The 21,438-nt window shown below is 37.3% G+C and overlaps 1 protein-coding gene across 1 annotated transcript; it reads right to left on the bottom strand.

Annotated features, from left to right (window-relative positions):
* Window positions 1–10,323: 10,323 nt before the first annotated feature.
* Window positions 10,324–12,729, bottom strand: sf3b5 (splicing factor 3b, subunit 5). The gene is made up of 2 exons (XM_079249033.1): window positions 12,606–12,729; window positions 10,324–10,870 (listed from the first exon to the last, which is right to left on the bottom strand). Exon 2 carries the CDS (start codon window positions 10,841–10,843, stop codon window positions 10,583–10,585), a length of 261 nt encoding a protein of 86 aa, XP_079105159.1. The 5' UTR covers window positions 10,844–10,870; window positions 12,606–12,729; the 3' UTR covers window positions 10,324–10,582.
* Window positions 12,730–21,438: the final 8,709 nt, after the last annotated feature.

The raw sequence follows: 21,438 nt of genomic DNA, 5'->3' as shown, positions 1-21,438 counted from the left end.
TTAAAATGTCCTGAATAAGATAAAAACAATGAAAAGAAAAAATACTGTTGTAAATTTTGATTTTAGTTCATAAATTATAATAAAATAAAAAGAGAGAGAACTTAGCAAAGTTAAGGAAATAATCCACAGTGCAAGGAAAACCCACACAAACATCCAGCTTGTGGGGGCGTTCCTACTTGAACGTTTTTATCTTATTGCAGGACCTGAACACTTTATAAGAGAAATGAAGTCATAGTAAACAAAGTGAAAGAAGCAATAAAGCATTTATGTGTTTTTTGTTCAAAATTCTGATAGTAATCAATTAGTGAGTAAATATGACCAGATGTCTCTCCTAGCATGTAAACACTTGCAGGTGTGTGTTGACATGAACTGTATTTCTGCTTGTTTCACTTTTGTCTTAAACTTTGAGTTTTTCCTGCTTTATAGTCACCTCACATGTCCAGGTGTGGAGTTTATTTTTCTGCTTTTCTGTTTTATTTTTCATGATTTCTGTTTGGCCTTGTTTCCTGTTTGTTAGTTCACCTGGGTTCATTTAGTTTATCCATTATACCTGTGTCTTGTTGTGTTTTCTGTGTATTTATACCACTTAATTTCAGTTTTCACTTGTTGGTTCACTTATTTTTTAGTTTATTAAATGCGATTCTTAGTATTTCCCCTGCCTCTGTTATGCATTTAGGTCGACATCTCCTCCAATCCTGGCATTAGAACCCCAATAACTGGACAAGTCGAAAGTTTTGGTATGATGGCATAGGTATGATACTTAAACACACACTTAAACAACACAGTGCAACTCCAAGTCAACCACACTTCTGTGAGATCAAACTGTCCACTTAGGAAGCAACACTGATTGACAATCAACTCCACATGCTGTTGTCCAAATGGAATAAACAGGTGGAAATTATAGGCAATTGGCAAGACACACCCAATAAAGGAGTGGTTCTGCAGGTGGTGACCACAGACCACTTCTCAGTTCCGATGCTTTCTGGCTGTTTTGGTCACTTTTGAATGCTGGCGGTGCTTTCACTCTAGTGGTAGCATGAGACGGAGTCTACAACCCACACAAGTGGCTCAGATAGTGCAGCTCATCCAGGATGGAACATCAATGCAAACTGTGGCAAGAAGGTTTGCTGTGTCTGTCAGCATAGTGTCCAGAGCATGGAGGCGCTACCAGGAGACAGGCCAGTACATCAGGAGACGTGGAGGAGGCTGTGGGAGGGCAACAACCCAGCAGCAGGACCGCTACCTCCTTCTTTGTGCAAGGAGGAACAGGAGGAGCACTGCCAGAGCCCTGCAAAATGAGCTCCAGCAGGCCACGAATGTGCATGTGTCTGCTCAAACAGAAACAGACTCCATGAGGGTGGTATGAGGGCTCGACGTCCCAGGTGGGGGTTGGGCTTGCAGGGTGTTTGGCATTTGCCAGAGAACACCAAGATTGGCAAATTCGCCACTGGCGCCCTGTGCTCTTCATAGATGAAAGCAGGTTCACACTGAACACATGTGACAGACGTGAATGAGTCTGGAGACGCCGTGGAGAACGTTCTGCTGCCTGCAACATCCTCCAGCAGGACTGGTTTGGCAGTGGGTCAGTAATGGTGTGAGGTGGCATTTCTTTAGAGGGCCGCACAGCCCTCCATGTGCTCGCCAGAGGTAGCCTGACAGCCATTAGGTACCAAGATGAGATCCTCAGACCCCTTGTGGGACCATATGCTGGTGCGGTTGGCCCTGGGTTCCTCCTAATGCAAGACAATGCTAGACCTCATGTGGCTGGAGTGTGTCAGCAGTTCCTGCAACACGAAGGCATTGATGTTATGGACTGGCCTGCCCGTTCCCCAGACCTGAATCCAACTGAGCACATCTGGGACATCATGTCTCGCTCCATCCACCAACACCAAGTTGCACCACAGACTGTCCAGGAGTTGGCGGATGCTTTAGTCCAGGTCTGGGAGGAGATCCCTCAGGAGAACATCCACCGCCTCATCAGGAGCATGCCCAGGTGTTGTAGGGAGGTCATACAGGCACGCGGAGGCCACACACACTACTGAGCCTCATTTTGACTTGTTTTAAGGACATTACATCAAAGTTGGATCAGCCTGTAGTGTGTTTTTCCACTTTCATTTTGAGTATAACTCCAAATCCAGACCTCCATGGGTTGATACATTTGATTTTCATTGATAATTTTTGTGTTTTGTTTTTTTTTGTCAGCACATTCAACTATGGAGAGAACAAAGTATTTAATAAAAAATAGTTAATTCAATCTGATCTACAACGTGTTACTTTAATGTTCCCTTTATTTTATTGAGCAGTGTCTGACAGGCCTTGAGAGAGATTTCATTTGTCCCAGAAATAACAGGGTCCACCCATCATCTGGAGGCTTGGACTGGTATTCAGAATATTATTCTAATAAATTTTGATTCTTAGGACTTAAATCAGTTTCTACTTCAATGATGGAGCTGTAAAATGATTGTTTCACATTGTTTTAATGAGCCTGTTCTGTACAGTTATTAGGCAAACTGCATTCCTCTACATTTATTTAAACAAATAAAATTCCTTTCTGCATCAAACCTAAAAGTCTCACAGCAGGAAAGTGAGTTTTGTCTTTCTCTAGCGAACATTGTTTGTCATAATAAAAAATGACCTGTTTACTTTTTAGACGCAAAAATTACAAATATAAAGTAATTAAAAATAAGTATGAAAATGGCCTTTTGGGTATTTAAATATTATTCAGTGAAAATACTAAGTTTCAAAATCTGCAATCCACCTTTCACCAGAAAGCTGCCAGTTTCCTTATCTGCTCGCAGCATTCATAGGCAAGTTGGACACCTCTTATTCAAGGAAAAAATCAGGATTTGATCACATTAAACACCTCTGCTGGCTGTCCAAGCAGTGAACTACTCGGTTGCATGATTACCCACACCCTAGTTTCCATGCTGCTGACATCTTTCCATACTACTGACAGAAAGTAAAAGTGTCTTCCAGAAACTGGGAGCAGTTCTGGAATTAGAGTTTTTTTTATGTGAGGTAGTGTGTCCAAAGTTGAAGAAGATCAGACATAGACAGAATCAGCAGTCCTGGATTTCCTTAAAGATGAATGTTTTATTTTCCAAAAGTTGCCCATCATACAGTCTCAAAGATCAGGAGGCAACTAGTCACCAGTTTGACATCCTTTTCCTCACTCTCTCTCCACGCTAGCTCCCAAAACTGATTACCTATATACCCCATTAGACACACACCTGATTTGATTTAGCTTAAACCATTTCCCCATATAACTCTCTCCAGCAACCTTATTCTACACCAACATTAATAAACAAACCAAATTCCTAAACAAACAAAATTACACAAAAGGAATACCAATTCTAATACATTATTTCAAATAAGCCCACACTTAAAGAAACTACAGAAGAGGAAATCCTCCACTTGGTTTCTCCCAATCAACTAATCTAGGAAGTCCCTCACGCCTGCAATGAGAAGGTGCTGGGTTGGCCATTCCCCAACACCTATCCTGCAAGGTGGAGTTAAACAAAGAATGATGTTGAATGGTAACACAGTGAAAAATGCAGCACAATGCAAACACTAACATGGCAACAGAAACAACAGAATAAAGTTAAAGGGACATAAATGAGAAAAGGTAAATGTTAGGGACAAGTGGTAAACAATTACAGTCTCACCCACTTTGTCACATTTTAGTTAATGGTGCTGATGTCAGACTCAAGTAGGGGCACTGTGCCTATAAGAAAGCCAGGCGGCTCATCCAACTACTCCATAAAGACCCCCTCATTCCATCACGGTAAAATGTTTGGAAAATATGTCAAAAAATTGGCACAGATTTGATGCTACATCTTGTAAACTTTAACATAAATCTTTAAAGTCACCTGATCGGTTGCAGTGCTGAGATACGGTGACATTTGTCAATAATGAGTCACTGCATATTTTCTTTATTCTTCCTTTTCATTGTGTTCCAGTTGTACATCATTGACTCATGTAAATAAAGACTGTTCGATCCATCTGAGAGGCTTTTTAATATTTTTTTTTACTTTTCGGAGTCAAATTCATCTCTTTTGTGTCCTGTTTTACCCAGAGTAATGAAACTTCTTAATTCAAGATAAGTCAATATAAGTACAAATTTTGGAATATGAGGTCTTTATTTGTCCCTTTAACAAAATGTAAAATATAAAAAGTACCATTTTTAGGTATATTTACAATTTATTACCATGTGATATGTCAAAAAATTTATTGTGTAATTTTTCTGCTTTCTGGTGTTTGTTAAGGGACAGAAGACAAAAATCACCTTGTTTTCCACAGGATTATGAGCAAATCTTGCACCATAAAGTGATGCTAAATGCTTCAGAAAGTGTATGTACTATAGATGTCACGCTGGGTTCTTAAGGGTTAACTATTAGGATCCCCTTTATGTGAAGGGTTAATCGCTCTCTATTATTATATTATATATATATATATATATATATATATATATATATATATATATATATATATATATACATATATATTAAAATAACAAACTGGATGATAATTTGAGTTTAAAAAAAAAAAAAAAAAAAAGACAAGTTATAATACATGGTATAATCTGCAAGAAAAAAACAAACCTGTCAGCTTCAGATGCAAAAAAAAAAAAAAAACAACCATCAGATACTGCAATAAACGCAAAGCAATAGTAATATGTGTGCCTCAATGCTTTACAGCATTGGCACCCGTAATAAGCAGCCATGAGGTTGGTATGAAAAGAGATAAATGGAAATAAAAATCTGAGACAGTCACTTCTGGTTGCAAAATAGTAGTCAGTCTCCTTTGATTGAGCTGAAAATGAGGCATAGATTTCTACTTACAGACTGATTTTTCTCATGTGTCTCAGTTATGTGATTGTTTACATATTGTTTACATATACATATATATATATATACATATATATATATATATATATATATATATATATATATATATATATATATATATATATATATACACATACATATATAATATGCGTATATGTTTCTATGAGTGTGTGTGTGTGTGTGTTTGTATGATGACACAATGACAGACCTCATGCTGGTTTCACGCCTGACTTGGCACCGCCATCTCCATGACTCTCACAGTGAGGACAGATGGCAAGGATTTACCCCACGAAGAAAGCCTCTGATTCACACACACACTCAGAGAGAGACACAAGAACTTCCTCGCCCCCCATTGGCTTGTCTCTCGATCCAGCAATGAGTCATCATCCATATCATCTTCTCCCACAAAGTGTCTGCTCTCGTGTGAAAATTTAGCATGTTTTCACCTTGAATCAGCAAGTCAGACCACAAGTCCTGCTGCTCTTTTCATGTGCACACCTCACCGTGGAAGCTGCAGCTTCACTCAGAAACAACTATTTACCAGCCTGAGGCAATTTGCACTATAAAAACATGTCATGAGCGGGAGCAATTTTTAAACCTATGCTTCTGATCAAAGACACTGATTTAAATTCTCCGCTGGAGTCTAACCCTGAGCTGCAACTCATGGCACTTTTTAAATTGTTACCACAGATAATAACAATTAAATATAATTGCTGTTGGAAACTGAACCATGCAATGTGAATATTTATCAAATATTAACATCTGATAAAAAAAAAAAAAAAGAAAGTCTGGCATCAGCTCGAAATTAGACACAGCATGAGGATATTGAGTCATGCACAGATGATCTCAGCGAACTCATTGTGTGGGTGGCCAATTAGGTACAAATGCATGTGTGAGAGATTGTGTAGGTGGACGCAATTTTGTTGAATCTGCAAGGCCACAAATGCTGAACGATACTATTTGTGCATTACACATTAAACACATAGCTTACAAGTGAACATGACATATTTTGAGGCTGCAGATTCCGAACGGCAAAAGTAACAAATGTTAGTGTGGAATTTGAACAAGATTTAATAATAGGAACTTTAATTTCCTATTTTTTTTTGTTGTTGTTTTGTTTGTTTCTAAGCTTGAAATAAAAATAATTCATGCTAACAATGTTTCACTCAATTTCAGCTTTAGTTCAGTTTAGTCAGTTTGAATGTGGCAGGCTTGTTGCTGTCAGGTGTACTGGTCTAAGTACTGCAGAAACTGAGACTCTACTGGGATTTTTGCACACAACCATCTGTTTACATCAAATGATCCAATATAGAGAAAATATCCAGTGAGCAGCTGGATGCCTGGATGAAACTGTCTGGTTGATGTCAGAGGCCAGATGAGAATAAGCAGACTGTCTGTAGATGACAGACAGGCAACAGTGACCAGTCAATGTATACAGAATACCACCTCTGAACACACAACGCATCCAACCCTGAAGCAGATGCATCAGCAGATGACCACACCATATGCCACTCCTGTCAGCTAAAAACAGGAAACTGAGGCAACACTTCACACAGACTCACTGAAACTGGAGGATAGAAGATGGAAAGATGCTGGCTAGTCTCATGACTCTCAATTTCAGCTGTGACATTCAGATGGTTGGGTGAAGATTTGGTGTAAACAACATGTATCGTGGATCCAACGTGCCATGTATCAACGGTTTAGGCTGGAAGTGATGTAACAGCGAGGGGGATATTTTCTTTGAACACTTAGAGCCACCTGAGCTTTGTTTAAACACCACAGTCGACCTGACTACGGCTGCTGATTGTGTCCATCCCATTTTCACAGCCTACCATCTTCTGATGGATACGAGCAGCAGGATATTGTGCCATTTCACAAAGTTCAAATCACCTCAGAGAGGGTTTTGACAATGACAATGAGTTTATTGTGCTCCAATGGCCTTCACAGTCACAAAAGTAAGTACATGCTTATTTATACAACACCTTTCAAGATAAAAAAAAAAAAAGAAAAATACATCCCAATAAAATGTAAAAACAACAAACGGGACATAAAAATGAATAAAATTAAGTAAAAGAAAGGATAAAATTATGTATTTTAATATGTAATATGTAAGAGGTCACTGAACCGGGAGATCTCAGCAGCTAACCAATCTGCGCCTTTTTTTTTATACATTGTACCTCCTGTAAAATAATTATCTGCTAAATTCCCCATAAATCAGGAATTTTAATTTACATTTTAGATTGCATTTCTGTCTGATCTTCAGTGGATGAACAGTTAAATAACAACATAATAACCTATAAATAATTAAAAATACACATTTTCTCCTTTAGTACAAAGAACTAAATTTTCAGAATGTTTACATTTAATAAAACAATCCTTTTAGAAAACATGAACATGAAATTTATGAATGGAGTTTCAATATTTTACTACAGTTACAAATTTACATTTATGTGATTTGCTTTGTTGTTAAAAAAAAACAACAACAAAATTATTTGTCTTTGAATGGGAAAATAGTGCTTGCTATAATTAGGGAAAATTTTTAATTTACTAAATCAGGCTTTACTTCATACCAGGCGGAGACATGGACAGATTGAGGAAACCCAGACGATGCTGTTAATGTTGCCTTTTCACCTTAAACCAGACAGGACAATTTCTGCATGTCAGCAATTTAAGTCTTCCAGCAGTGCATGTAGCTGATATCCTTTTAATATATTCCGAAGACACCTCGGCCATAGCTGTAACCACTGACAAGCTATGTTTCAACAAAAAGCAACACACACCACCAGACACACACACATGCACTGTCTCATTGCACACAGGCATGTTACTCATAACATTTAGGTGTGTGCAACAGTGAATAAGTGTAGAATAATTAATCCTTGACAAAAACAATTAAAATAGTTCTGCTTGATGAGAATAATCTCCTTAAAATGCATTTTGCTTTATTATTTGTAGGTAAATTTAAAAAAATAAAAATCTGCATACAGTAGTTTAAGTTCAACAATTAAACAAAGGTTTTAAGTTTTTTTTTTTTAAAAAGTATTGCATTATAACCTAAAAAATGTTACTTGTTTTTATTTTGGTGACAGCTCTAAACTTTAATATTATACAGACTTACATCACTATGGAATATTTATAGAAATCAGTTCTGCAGGGAAACAAGGACAGACCCCATAATAATAACAAGGTGTACATTACGTGTCCGGTGTGTGAAAAATTCCACATTTTCAAACATGTATGTATCAGCGAATATTTTGGAGCACTCAAAATTACAATTTCAAGCATTTAGTGTGAGTGAAACTTAACTTGGAGCTCTGAGACACTCTTCAGCATATCCATCAGAAAATTTGATCGGTCATCCATTCACCAGAAACACGTGAAGTAGTTTCTGTAGAAATATCTACAATGTACATATATAGTAATTTACGTTTTTAAAAGTGTTCATACAACATTTATAATATTTATTTTTTCACTATTTGAACACCTGGAAAAAAAAACATCACCCAACAAATAGTGGCTTACTCATCTGTGCTCCACACCCGTTAAGATGTTTTGTCTACAAAATCGCCCCATTAAGTCAGTAAATGTTCATTTATGCAGCACCTTTCAAGATAAAAAATCACTAAGTGCTTTACAATAAAACACACAAAATCTTAAAACAACCCAAAATATAAAAACAAATAAAACTAAGTAAAAGCAAGATTAAAGAGATGTGTTTTTAGCTGCTTTTTAACAGGATGACCGACTCCGCCAATATCAGGGAGAGAAGAAGAGAGTTCCATCACTGCAAGGCTCTGTCACCTTTCGTTTAAGCCATGTTTGTTTAACAACCAGCAGTCAGCAGATCTGACACCTGCTGGGAACATTTGGCTGTAAACAGTGGTGTTGTGGTTCCTCAAAAAGTGGGCATAATTTTTTGCCCTGTTTTTAAAAAAAAGAAAAGAAAAAAAAAAAGTCCAAAAAAAGGCTGTTTCAGAAAAAGTAAGACTACTAATTACTTTACCTCGAAAATTAATTTGCTCATTGTCACATATTTTCTGCTCTTTGGTTTCAGGGAGGAAGAATTATGAAATGACTAAACCAGTACTGGTACACAGATTAGTAAGAGACACTCATAGACATATATACATTTATTTTTATTATGTCTATGTTAAGGCTGAAGTTAAGGCAGCTGATGGTTAAACGGCACCAGTGCAGCATAGGTAACCTAAGCTGAGCTGCTGGGTGACGCAGGTACACGTGTAGGGACATTTGTAATTGTAAAAGCTGCATCACAGGGTGTTCAGAAGTGGGTATACTCAATGCAGACTGAAAAAGAAGTGGCTATACTCCGTATACCCACGTATATCCTGGACAACACCACTGGCTGTAAAAGGTCTATGATATAAGCAGGAGCTTGGTCGTGCACAACTCTCTTTTAAGTTAAAACCAGAATTTTAAAATGCACTCTGATTGATGGGGAGCTAGTGCAGCTGGATCAGCAGCGGGGGGACTGAAGTAAATTTTGGTGACTTAGTTTGCAGCAGTATTCTGGACAACCTGGAGACGGCCCATATATTTTTTGCTTAAGCAGGTGTAGGTGGAGGTGCAGTAGTCAAGTCTAGAAGAGATGAAGGCATGAACAATCATCTCCATCCCATATGGTGGAAAGATTGTACTCAGCTTGGGAATGTACTTTAAATGATAAAAACAAGAAAAGTGTGAAAAAAAAAAAAGTTATAAGCATGTGCAAAATCCTGAAACTTCTGCATATTTTTCCTCTCAACCTTTATTCACAAAATGCCTTTGTCTGTATATCCACTAATAATGTATATAAGTTAATTTCTTCAAGTGATAAAGGTCATGAAAGACCACACGGCTTGGTGTGAAACACCAGCAAAGTCACCAGGAAGTAAGGAATGAGACACGGCATGTGTGCACTTAAAACAAAAAAAGTCGATTATCTAATTAAAGAGGCGATAAGTTGCACAAAATTCTGGTTTACAAGAAGCAAAAATAGCCTCACATTCCCCTGGAGAAAGCACTGCATTATCACAGCAAGACTGGCAACACAAGAATTAATCATATGACACACACACCTTCTTTCTCCATTAATGGGAATGATTGACTCATGACTGACGAATTCAAAATGACAGATGTCTTCATGAGGTTGCTAACAAGATAAATCCAACAGTCAAAACCGTATCAAAGTAAAGAGGTGCTCATCCCCACCGTGGGAACACCGAATCTGCTGTCTGCTCCATTTTTTATCTTACACTTCTGTGTTTTTTACTCATTTGAAGTTAGTCTGACTACGATGAGCTGATGAATAATTTAACAAAAGCAACAAGGGAAAGGCCAGGCAGATGCCTGCTGACTGTAAAATAACTAGAACTTACAAAACAAGGTCAATGCAATCATGAAGCGAACAAGCAAATTAGAAAAAAAAAGTTTAATCAGATCAAAACAGAACTTTGCATCATAAATACAACTCAGTCATATCACACAAATACTTGACAGATAATTGTGTACTATTTGTGATGCTGTACTTGTACTGATCCTTATATAAAAAAATTTTAAAAAAGCAATATCCGCTTTCTGTCATCTAAATGGTTGATCCAGTCAATGTTGGCAAGGTCATGCTGGGATGTGGAGGCAGATCCAATCAAACGGTCGTATTTTTTTTAAGAACACATGTGAAAGTCTAATCAGCTGTTATAAGGAAAAAACAAACAAACATCTTGTTCTGTTGCAATCTAGGCATCGTCAGGTTTGTCCGCAGGTGGCCCACATGGCTGAAGCATTTTCTCCATCAAGTTGAAGCGGACACGAGCTTTGCTCTCATTCTCTGCGACAGAGAAGTAGTTGAGCAGGTCAAAGTGCCCCATGTAGGAGCAGTACGAGTCCCGGTGCTGGTTGACCAGCCATTCCCATTTGCTGGTGTCAGCATGTCCTGTGCCGATATACTTGGACTGAAGATGTTCCAGCTGACTGTGGATGTTGTAGCGATCAGTCATTCTTGCTGAGATGAGTTTTTGTCGGCTCTGGACATAGAGAGGAAATTAAAGTTAAATCTAATGCAGAAGCAGAAATGAGTCGGACTCAGCTCATACAAGACTCAAAATGAACTCAAATCTTAAATTGACAAGCTTGAAGCCACTATTAACCCTTGTTTTGTCTGTGTTTTCTTTTAATTTATAAGTATAATCACTTGGTTGTATGCAAACATGCAAAGGTTTTCATTTAGTTTGTTTCCTGGAGCAGTGCAGCAATAATAATAATAATAATAATAATAATAATAATAATAATAATAATTTAAAAAAAAAAAAAAAAAACAGTGTTACACAACACACACCAGGGCTCCCAGCAATTGACTGGTGACCTGTCCAAGATGTACTTTGCTGACATTGGCTCCAGCCTGTCAGTGACCATGTATTACACTAAACAGTATAAAAATGATTGAATGGATGACCAAAACTCTCTCAAATGTCTTTGGTTGGATAAAAACAGTTTTAGTCAATCTTCTGAGAAAAAAAAGACATTGATTCATGAACATGAAAGAACTCTGGTCACTGAGTTAATGTTCCTTCATAGAGAAGTTTCCATATGACAGACAAAAATGTATGCATGCAATATTTGTCATTCATGCTGTATTAGACATATCATGAGATTTCTTACAGCAACATGCCATGCTGCCATGATACTTCTTGCATGTCTGAAATGCTTGTTGTTAAGCGGCTGTACAGGGAAAGAACCAGGTGGGATAGAAATGTGTTACTTTCTGAGTTTCTTGTATTCCAGTGGTATGACAAAAGGTTATTGGCTTTATAATCGTATGTTGTAATAAGTGTTAACTTTAATATAAAGTGTTATATTTAACTTAATCTTGTATCACTGTTATAAGACTCACGTGATTTCCAGACAGATTAAAAGTTGACACACATGCCCATAGACACCAAAACGCATCGCATCTTATAATGACAAGGAAAATTATGGCCTAAAAACGAAAAGAAAAACTGGCAACATGATTTTGTTATCTTAATGTTTCTTGCAAAGTCTGCAATGACTGCTCCAAACAACAAATAATTTACTAAATTGGATAAACGTGTCTGCATGCAGTTCATATTTATTCATTATTTAAAATGTGAGTAAATATAAAGACAGCTTTCCAAACAATTTCCAGCCAAATAAACAGGATGCTCATTCAAGAGACAGCATGACATGCTCTGAATGGGCAGGGTCACATCCATTCTTTTCACATCCTTTTATACTGTTTGATGACAATTGTTTTAAAGATGACAAAGTTATTTATTTAGGGTTTGGCATTATTTCTCCCTGAGCTCTGCTTGGGACTCCGAGGATGTTCAAATCATTTTGGAATTAAAAAGAGATTAAAGTGTTTGATATACGAGTTGATCTGTGTTATTGTTTGAATCTCTAAAGTAATTTTCTTTGGCCTTATTTGTAACTTATTTACTTTACAAAATTTAAATAAAGCTTTTACAAACCTGCTTTATATTAGGCGGGTTATGATAGAAAATTTCATGTACGATTTGCAGGATCTTACAATTCCTCCAGGCTTACTCGTTACAAAAATAAAGAAGCTTTACTTTGAGCATTAGAAATAAAAGAGGACGAACCCGGTCAGCTCTGTCTGGCGTTTTTATTGCATGCTAACGTTTAGCTAGCCTGCGTTAGCTGATTAAGCTTTTCTTCCTGTTGTGGCAGAATCTTACTTTTAGCGTATTTTATTATATGTTTAAAGCAAAAGGTACTTACCTAAAATGTATTGAGTTCAGAACAATGGCAAAACTTGAAAGTAGTAGTCAGGATTCACGCAGTTCACATACACGCCAAGTACAAAATCCGCTTCCGTTGTGTGTCACCTGCAAAGTGGACCGGCTTGAAACCAGCGGGTGCTATTTTTTTTTATTTTTTTATTTCCGGTCTCTCAAATATTTTTTTGTGTTACTGTTTTAATAAGATGAGTAAGGGGATAGACAGTCTAATATAAATCAGAAATACTTCAACAATAGAATTAAAGTAGCAGCAGAATTAATGTAAAGGTGAAACCCACAGTGGAAAAAAAAAAACAAATATGACATTCTGTATTGATCTTTTTAAAACAAGACCATGCCGGATTTTAAAAGGTTTTCTTCAGGACCGAAGAACTGGATAAAGACAAATCAGAACGGCACTCACCTTTGGCAAAACAGTAGTTTAGATTGAATGCATTGACAATGTTCTTATTTCGAACTGAATTTTATTGACAGCCGTGAATGTGTTTTACTTTATTTTAATTTTACATTTTGGTGTATATATATATATATATATATATATATATATATATATATATATATATATATATATATATATATATATATATATATATATATATATACATATATATATATATATATACCAAAATGTAAAATTAAAATAAAGTAAAACACATTCACGGCTGTCAATAAAATTCAGTTCGAAATAAGAACATTGTCAATTAGCCTTGGCTAAAATGCTGTTGTAAGTGTAATCATTGTCCATATCAAATAAAAATAAAATAAAATAAATATTAGACATTGCATTGTTGATCTTACTAACTTTCTGACTTAATTTTATGAGGCAATCTATGTTGCTATGTATTGTACGTTGGCCAAACGGCCATAGACTAAAAATGACAGTCTAATAGCTAAAATAGTACAGATCCTTTAATTTCCCCCAAAAGAGACTATGGTCAGATGCTTATAGGCTATAGCTTGATAGTCATAATAAATTAGTTTTTTCCTAATTGGACACTTCTGTAAACATCTTCCTAATGAGTTTATATTCATTAGTTTCAAGGTTCCATTAAACCATTAACTAAATAGGCCTATTAGTTACTTTTGAAATTTAGGTGAATGTGGTTTGAACACTTTAAGTCTATACAAATAAGAAATGTGCCTTCTTCCTCTCTTTCCTCTGTGGTTGAAGTTACAGGGTAAATTAGGCCCACTATGCAAGCTGACGTATGCTGTTCTTTAACCTACACTCATAAAGCAGCTAAGCAGTCAAACCAACACTGCCAGAGTTATTTTAAAGAAAGATCTGTTGATATTTCAGTGTTTTTCTCCCCCTCTGCCTCATGACACAACATCTCTGAAGAAGCTACCAATAAATGACACACTACATCATAAATCCAGCTTTCTGTTTCTTATTGTAATAATTTGCTCTTTGTTGCAATATACAGTACAATAAATATACAGAGTTGTTGCAATTATTTAGAAAGTGTGATTGCTTTTGGTATCAAATCTTTTATGTTAAATATCTTTTTTTGATTGTGCAGTTTTGTCATTGCCTTAAAACATAACTAATGTGAAACAGAGGTTGGCTCCTTGCTCTTATTCAATACTGTAATTTAAAATCACACAACAAAACCACGGTAGATGCAGTTTTCCTAAAACTGTTCGGATATTTAATGCATCTATTTGCACCAGTTTAAACTGGCAAAGTGGAGTAAAGTCAGTCATTAACCTGCAGTGCCTTTGTTTAAAGCATAAAGTTGCCATATTTTGAGACCTCAAATAATACGTGTGAAACTGGCTGCTGCTGCAGCAGGTTGTATTTGTGTGTTGACAATATTTATCACCTGTGTGTACATCTTTTGCTTCAGTTGTCAGTTATGATTACATGTTTTCAGTCCAATTTCAACAGCTTTCAACATTTCAGAACCAAGATTACAGATCAGTGATGCTTGTAGCATCGAGACCTGGGCTCACCTGAAGTAACCGAGATATTATCGAGGCTTCCTGTATTTTGTTTTAACCAGCACTGTAAACAGGCTCGTGTTTCTTAGTTAAATACCTCAACAGCCACATTTGGTTCAGCAAATTAAACTCCTAGTTTGTTTGAAACCATAAAAATCCTTCCCTGTTATCCTCTGCTGTAGTTTGTATTTAGTGTTAGTTTACTTATAACATACCGAACAAATAGTTTTTCTTTGCTAAACATCAATATCTTAGCTTGTTGCTCAAAGAAAGTATAGTACACCATCGATGTTCTGCTGCAGAGTGTGTATACTCTATTCCTGTGTTTATTCAGCCCATTATCTTTTATGTATTGGATACTTCTTTATGTGTTGCAGGCGTTTTAGCAGAGAGTAGAAGATGGAATTTATCTCAGAGCAGAGAAACCTTCACTTAATTGAGGAGGATGAGTGATACAACACTCTCCTCCACCTACAATAACATTCTTCTGCTCTACTGATGAGACTGACAACACGTTCACACACTTAGCTTCAAGTTTAAATGTGGAAAATGGTCACTTGAATCCTCAGGTGAGTCACAACCATTGACTGCGTATGAAAAAGGGTCAATGCTCTCAATAGACTAAAACATTGGTGGTTTTACAGGCTACTTGAATGAAATCTCCTCTCTATATCCATCAGAAATGTCTTTGAGAAATTAAAACCAAGTAAAGCGAGGTTTACTCATGCTATGTTGGATACTGTGGTCTAAATGAATAAGAACCTTCACAGACATTTTGTTATGCAAATTAATACAGCATTGTCACAGCAAATTATAGTCCTGTTAAAAAAAAAAAAGGGAGCTAGAAGCCCTGTTGGGCTGTGCTCATTTAATTTGGACTCGAGCTGCAAGTAGATGTCATTTTTTTATGATTCAGTTAACTACTGAATTCTGAAACCAAGATTTACAATGGACCTTTATATCACAGTGGAAACCCTCACCATGGAAACCTAGAGGTGTTTAAACATTTTTATATCTGGTTGGTCAGCCTAAGAGCTTATTCAGACATAACTCAGGAAAACAATTTAATTCTTTATTCTTATAATAAATGTATAAACCAGCCGATCATTTCTCTCCTGTCAAACATTTCTTTCACTGCTGTCAGCTTGAATTTCAGTCTATAAGTGCAACTCTGACCCCATTCACTCCATTATTTATCAGAGCCATTGTTGTCAGCCCAGCACCACCACTAGCAATTTAAAAAATGTTATTTTGATGTAACAATGGAGTCTCATCCCCACATACGCCTTGCATTTCATTGTCAATAACCTTTCGTCTTTGTGCGCACCATGTCAGATAATTGTGCTTCAAATTCAGCTCCATTTGACGCAGATTAACTGTAACAACTCTCCTGACATGGCAGGGATCTATCTCCTTGTTCCGTAAGCAGATGCCCCCTGTATACCTCATATGAATCAGCCTAATCCTGCATGGCAGCTCATTGTCACCTCACTTCTGTTCCCATTCAGGACCCTGGCGCATCTTCACAGTCGAGGCAATTAATTTTATTTCCTCACACGTACCCTCTGGAGACTTTAATTAGATTGGAAATTGCAATGGCAATAGCATGTGTTTGCATTTATACCTAACACAGTGAATAATGCTTGTGAATGTCCATTTGGCCTTTCTGTGTTCACGCTGATGAACACAGAAAGGCCAAATGTTTGGCTGCTTGAGCACATCTTCCTTCTCCTCCGATGACACGCCTGCTCTGGCAAACAGTGCAATGAGCTGAATGCTCATCCTGGAAAGTGCACAGTCTCCATCATTATACATTTTTGCAAACTCATGGCCAGCTTGAGCCTTTATGGGGCCCCAAGCATTCACATTATTTGTAATTGGCTTACATCAGGGTGAAACTTTGGCCAAAGTTACACTCTGATGTAACACCGAGCTCTACCATGATGTAAGTTATGTCAAGCTGACTTGATGCGAGACAGATAGAGAGTGTCACTACACTAAATGTTGAACAAAATGGTTCGTAATGGAGTTAACAATGAGATTTGAACTGCATTGAATGTACTTTTTTTTAAGGGGGGGGGGGGGTTGCCCTTTTGGACAACTAGAAAGGTTCTTGGTCAGGAGCAATGTTGCTGTTTTTCAGAAATGAACAAAACAGCAGGGTTTTGTTAGCCCTCACTCTCACTCAGTTCAAAGCAAATAAATTTTATTTCCACTGCTTCTGAATCGTCATCTGATTTTAATTGATGTTATAAAATAAGACACAAAAATTCACACCAACGTCTGGTTTAATGAGTTTAAGGAAATTAACACAGCTTCCTGCTGTTACGATGACTTAATACGATATACAAAGTGAAATTTTCTTGAATAAATGTGCTTTTTCATTTTAATTTCCTGTCAGGGTACATCAGGATGTTTAATTAACATGTTAAAATCAAATAGTCTGTCTGGGGGAGAATGCAAAAGACCCCCCTAAAGGAGTTCAGTGCATTACCTTTCTCCCATCCTGTAAGTTTGCAGGTATGATAACAAGAAAAGGTTCTCAAAGCCAATAATCATGACTCACTTTCACTCAGACTTTTCTGTGTCGTTATACAGACCTCTGCCTCCTGCGCACATCTTTTCTGCTCTTTACTTTTCCACTGCTGCTGCAGAGAAAGCAGTGAAGGGGAAGAATCCAAAATAGGATACAAGACAAAGTGACTGCTATGAAGACAAGCTATTTTTCCATAGATGTGACAGAAACCCTGAATGATAATTGTACTGAGGATAAAAAGAAGCAACGTCTGGACTGTGTGATGTTGCTTGCTACAATAAAAAATAACTTTGTTTTTCTAAACCATTCTGTTAAAAACTTAATACTGCAACCCATTTTTCTTACAAGACCATCTTTGTTAGAATTCAAGTGTGTAAAATGAAACACTGTCCTGCTGTTTTTCTCCTTTATTGCTTTATTAAGCTTTAATGACTTCCACTGAATTTTTAAAACTCAGAAGTGGTATGAGTGGTGGAATGAAGAGTATGACAAGGCAGAAAAATGTAATAATCACACTTATGACAAGCTCCAGGAATTTAAAACTGAAGACTAATGACCACTTGTTTCCAGTTAAGTAGTGGGTTTGTATTGCAGCCGAGGCCTGCAGGCAGTTCACCAGAAACAAAACCGCTTTCCAAATGTGTGTGTTCAACAACTGGAGTGACAAAAGGCAGAAGATGACTTTCATAAATATTCAGATTATCTTTTCTTATTATTGTCATTACTTTATTATCATATTCTGAAAGAGCCTTCTTTTAGATTGAAGGTTTTAAGTTGAGGTCAGAAAACAATGGATGCAGTGAACAGTAAAGATTAAGATAAAGACGAGGATTTAAAGGGCAAATGTCGGTTCAGACGTGTGAAAGATGTGTGACATCAATGATCAATGGCTCCCTAAAGGGCAACTTTGAAACATGGACACCCAGCAGATGTGGTTATCCTTGTGTCCTCCTTTTCTGTCATAAAACCAATTATCACCACTTTCAGAATTGTATGAATGTATATTGATCCAAAGCATCAATTTACACTCTCATCGAGATCAAATGGCAGAACATCAGCAATGCCTTATCAGCGCCACAGTCAGCAGGACAAATGAGCCCTGTAGGTGTCGTTGGTGACTGATGTCTTTGACTGTGACCATCTCAACTATCACTTTCATCTTCCATTTCATTTTGCACTTCAGCTCCAACTCCATTAAACCTGCTGCCTTTTCCAGATCCTGAAAGCTCTTTGGTTGTGGCAGATATATTGACTTCAAAGTTGTTCACACAGAAAACTCTTTTATAAACCGAAACACGCCTCCTTAAAAGCTCCAGAGGCGTTTGTTGTATTTACTATTGTTTTCAAGCCAGAAGAGGTCAAGTGTCAATCATTCAATCCGACAATGGCACAAACTTTGTCGGTGCTGAACGAGAGCTACGAGAGGCGTTAGCAGAGCTGAACCAGTCTCGGATTAATGAAGAAATGATGAAGAAAGGTGTGCAGTGGATTTTCAACCCACCAGCTGCTTCCCATCACGGTGGTATTTGAGAGCGTCAAATCCGCACAGTCAGAAAAGTGTTGAGCTCTGTTTTGAGGCAACAGCAGTTGGACGATGAAGGGCTTCACACGCTCCTTTGTGAAGTCGAGAGTAACATCAATGGAAGACCCATAACTATGAACACAGACCACCCCAGTGATCTAGAGCCACTGACATGAAACCACTTGCTCCTACTGAAAGCAAGGTCTAATGTTCCACCTGGAGTGTTTGACAACAAAGATGTTTACAGTTGTCGTCGTTGGCGACAAATCCAATATCTGGCAGAGTTGTTCTGGCGAAGGTGGACTCAAGAATATTTACCTCTCTTGCAAGAGCATCAAAAATGGCTTGGTCTAAAGCAGGGGTGTCCAAAGTCGGTCCTCGAGGGCCGCTGTCCTGCAGGTTTCCCATGTATTCCTGTTCCAACACATCTAGCTTCCACTAAATGGATCAAACAGCCAATGACGTGCACAACTGATTAAGCTCTACTACTAATTAATTTGAATCAGGTGTGTCTGAGCAGGGATACATAGAAAACCTGCAGGATTCTGGCTCTCGAGGACCGGAGTTGCACACCTCTGGTCTAAAGAGAGGTTTCAAGGTTAGAGATGTTGTCCTCATCGCTGACCCCTCTTTGCCAAGAAACACCTGGATGTTGGGCAGAATCACCAAAGTAGTGCCAGATTCTAAAGGAGTTGTCAGAAGCGCCGAAGTCCGGACAAAGACCAGCGTCATTCACAGACCCACAACAAAACTATGTTTACTTCTGGAAGAAGAATAAAGATTCAAGAAGGGACATAGATTAGGCATTGCCTGTTGAACAGTCTGTAAAAATGTAAATGTAGATACCTGTGTAGAAGAAGGACAAAACTCTAGTTAAAAATTAGAAAAAATTTGCATGTTAGAGTATTGATGTAAATGGCTCCAAGTTTTAATGAAAGTTGGTAATTGATATGTTAAGGCCTAGTCAATTAGGGGCCGGCATATGTTGTAGCCATTTTTCTTTGTTGTAATTTAATCTTCAGTTATCACAGCTTTGTGATATTTTATGTTTAAATGTTGAAGTTCTGTGTTGCAGGAAAATGACTGGTGACGTGCAGGTTGCTAAATTTTGATTGGCTGTTAGACTCGGTCTATGATAAACAAAAAGAAAAGAAGATCAGAAGCCACTGGATCTTGGAGCAACACAGTCTTTTGACCTACACTGCTTTTAATTTTGTTTGTAGAAAGGTCTGGATTCAAGTTTCTTTGTGTACTTTTTGGTTTTGTTTTTTATCATTAAAACGACCAAAAGAAGAACTGGTTTCTGGACTTTTGCTTCCCGAAGAGCTTGTGTTGAGTACAAAAGAACCCTGAGGTCCAAAGCTAATGGGTCAGCCCTGCTGCACCTACAACTGTGAGTTCGTGGTTCTAGGCGTTACTGTTTGTCGGTGGGGACTGATGAACGCCCTGATATTTAGATTTTACTTGTGAAATTCAAAGACGTCATATCCTCCTGACTACCAGTAGTTCAATTTGTCCTCTGTGGAGGACCCTTGTAAACCTACATATTTCCATCTCCTTGAATGCTACTGAACTAACACCTTTTGGTCTTTAAAGAGGACATTTAGTGCTTTTAAATGGTACCTCGTTTGTGGGGTTGGGGCTTTGTGAACTTTTTTTCTCTCTTCAGGAAAAATGGCCTCCATTGCAACAAGCATGTTTTATGGGAAGAGCAAAAGTGCATAATACTTTTCTTTGTGCTGATTTTTACTTGAAATTTTGTAGTTATATTTTCATTGAATATCTTATAAACACATTAAATAGTTTCTTAGATAAATATAACTATATTTTACCACAACATTTAAAAGTTTAAGCAATGTCCTCTGTAGTGGACATTTGTAGTTACACATTTTTTTCCTGGTAGTCAGGAGGACATGATAAATCTAAAAAGTGATTCATTTGTCATACAGCCAGATCTCTGCTGTAATGAAGGTTAAAGAGATGGTGTCGTGTCAGCAGAAATGTATTCTTCTTAAAGATCAGTATGGGATTCCTGTCTTCACATGATGAGTGTTGACTTTTCTCTGAGAATACTGAATGCACGGATCAATCTTGCCTTGGCAATAAGAGTGAAAGGCTTGAACGTCCCTGAAAGAATAGTTTAGTCATCAAGTGAAACATCAGACTAGCTGCAATTTATAAAGTCGAAAGGTAACTGTAATGAGATTTGGACTGTCTGAGAGGAAGGATGATAAAAGTGAAAGAATTGTGACATCATCTCTTGGTTTGGGCTCCATCACAAGCCAGCCAAGGATAGAGTCACAAATTTAAGATTTTCATCCAATTTAACTGCTCCTTTGACCTTCGCCAACAAATCAACTACTGTAGCACGAGGCAAGTCTTGCTATGACAGCAAATCAATAAATGACTAAAAATAAATCCAGATGTAACGAAGCAGTTGCCCATTACTTAAAGTGTTTTAAGTAATAAAAGAAAAATAATAAAAATTGAAAGTAAATAATGGTGGCACATTTGGGTTTTGTGGTTTAGGCACATTTGCACTTTATTCACATTATTTTTACAGTAAATATTCATGGAATCATGCAAATGTTTGTTTATCAATATTTACTGATGTCATTTGTCTTGCAGATAGCTGTGGAGGAAAAGAATTTATGATTAATAGCGATGTGTGTAAATGTGCAGATGTGGTAGATGGTAATGGCCTCTAGCTCACCAGGCTGGTGTCCTCTTCCTGTGTTGTCAGGCAAATGTTTCCCCAATTCAATTCAATTCATCTTTATTTGTATAGCGCCACTTCACAACATCACACAT

Source organism: Telmatherina bonti, assembly GCF_933228915.1.
Source record: "Telmatherina bonti genome assembly, chromosome: 11".
NCBI classification, from domain to species: Eukaryota; Metazoa; Chordata; class Actinopteri; order Atheriniformes; family Telmatherinidae; genus Telmatherina; species Telmatherina bonti.
The sequence above is the reverse complement of the archived record's forward strand: the minus strand, read 5'-3'. Positions and strand labels throughout refer to the sequence as shown.

Coding starts and splice junctions, on each gene's coding strand:
- sf3b5 (XM_079249033.1), bottom strand. CDS start 10,843: ATGACTGATCGCTACAACATCCACAGTCAGCTGGAACATCTTCAGTCC.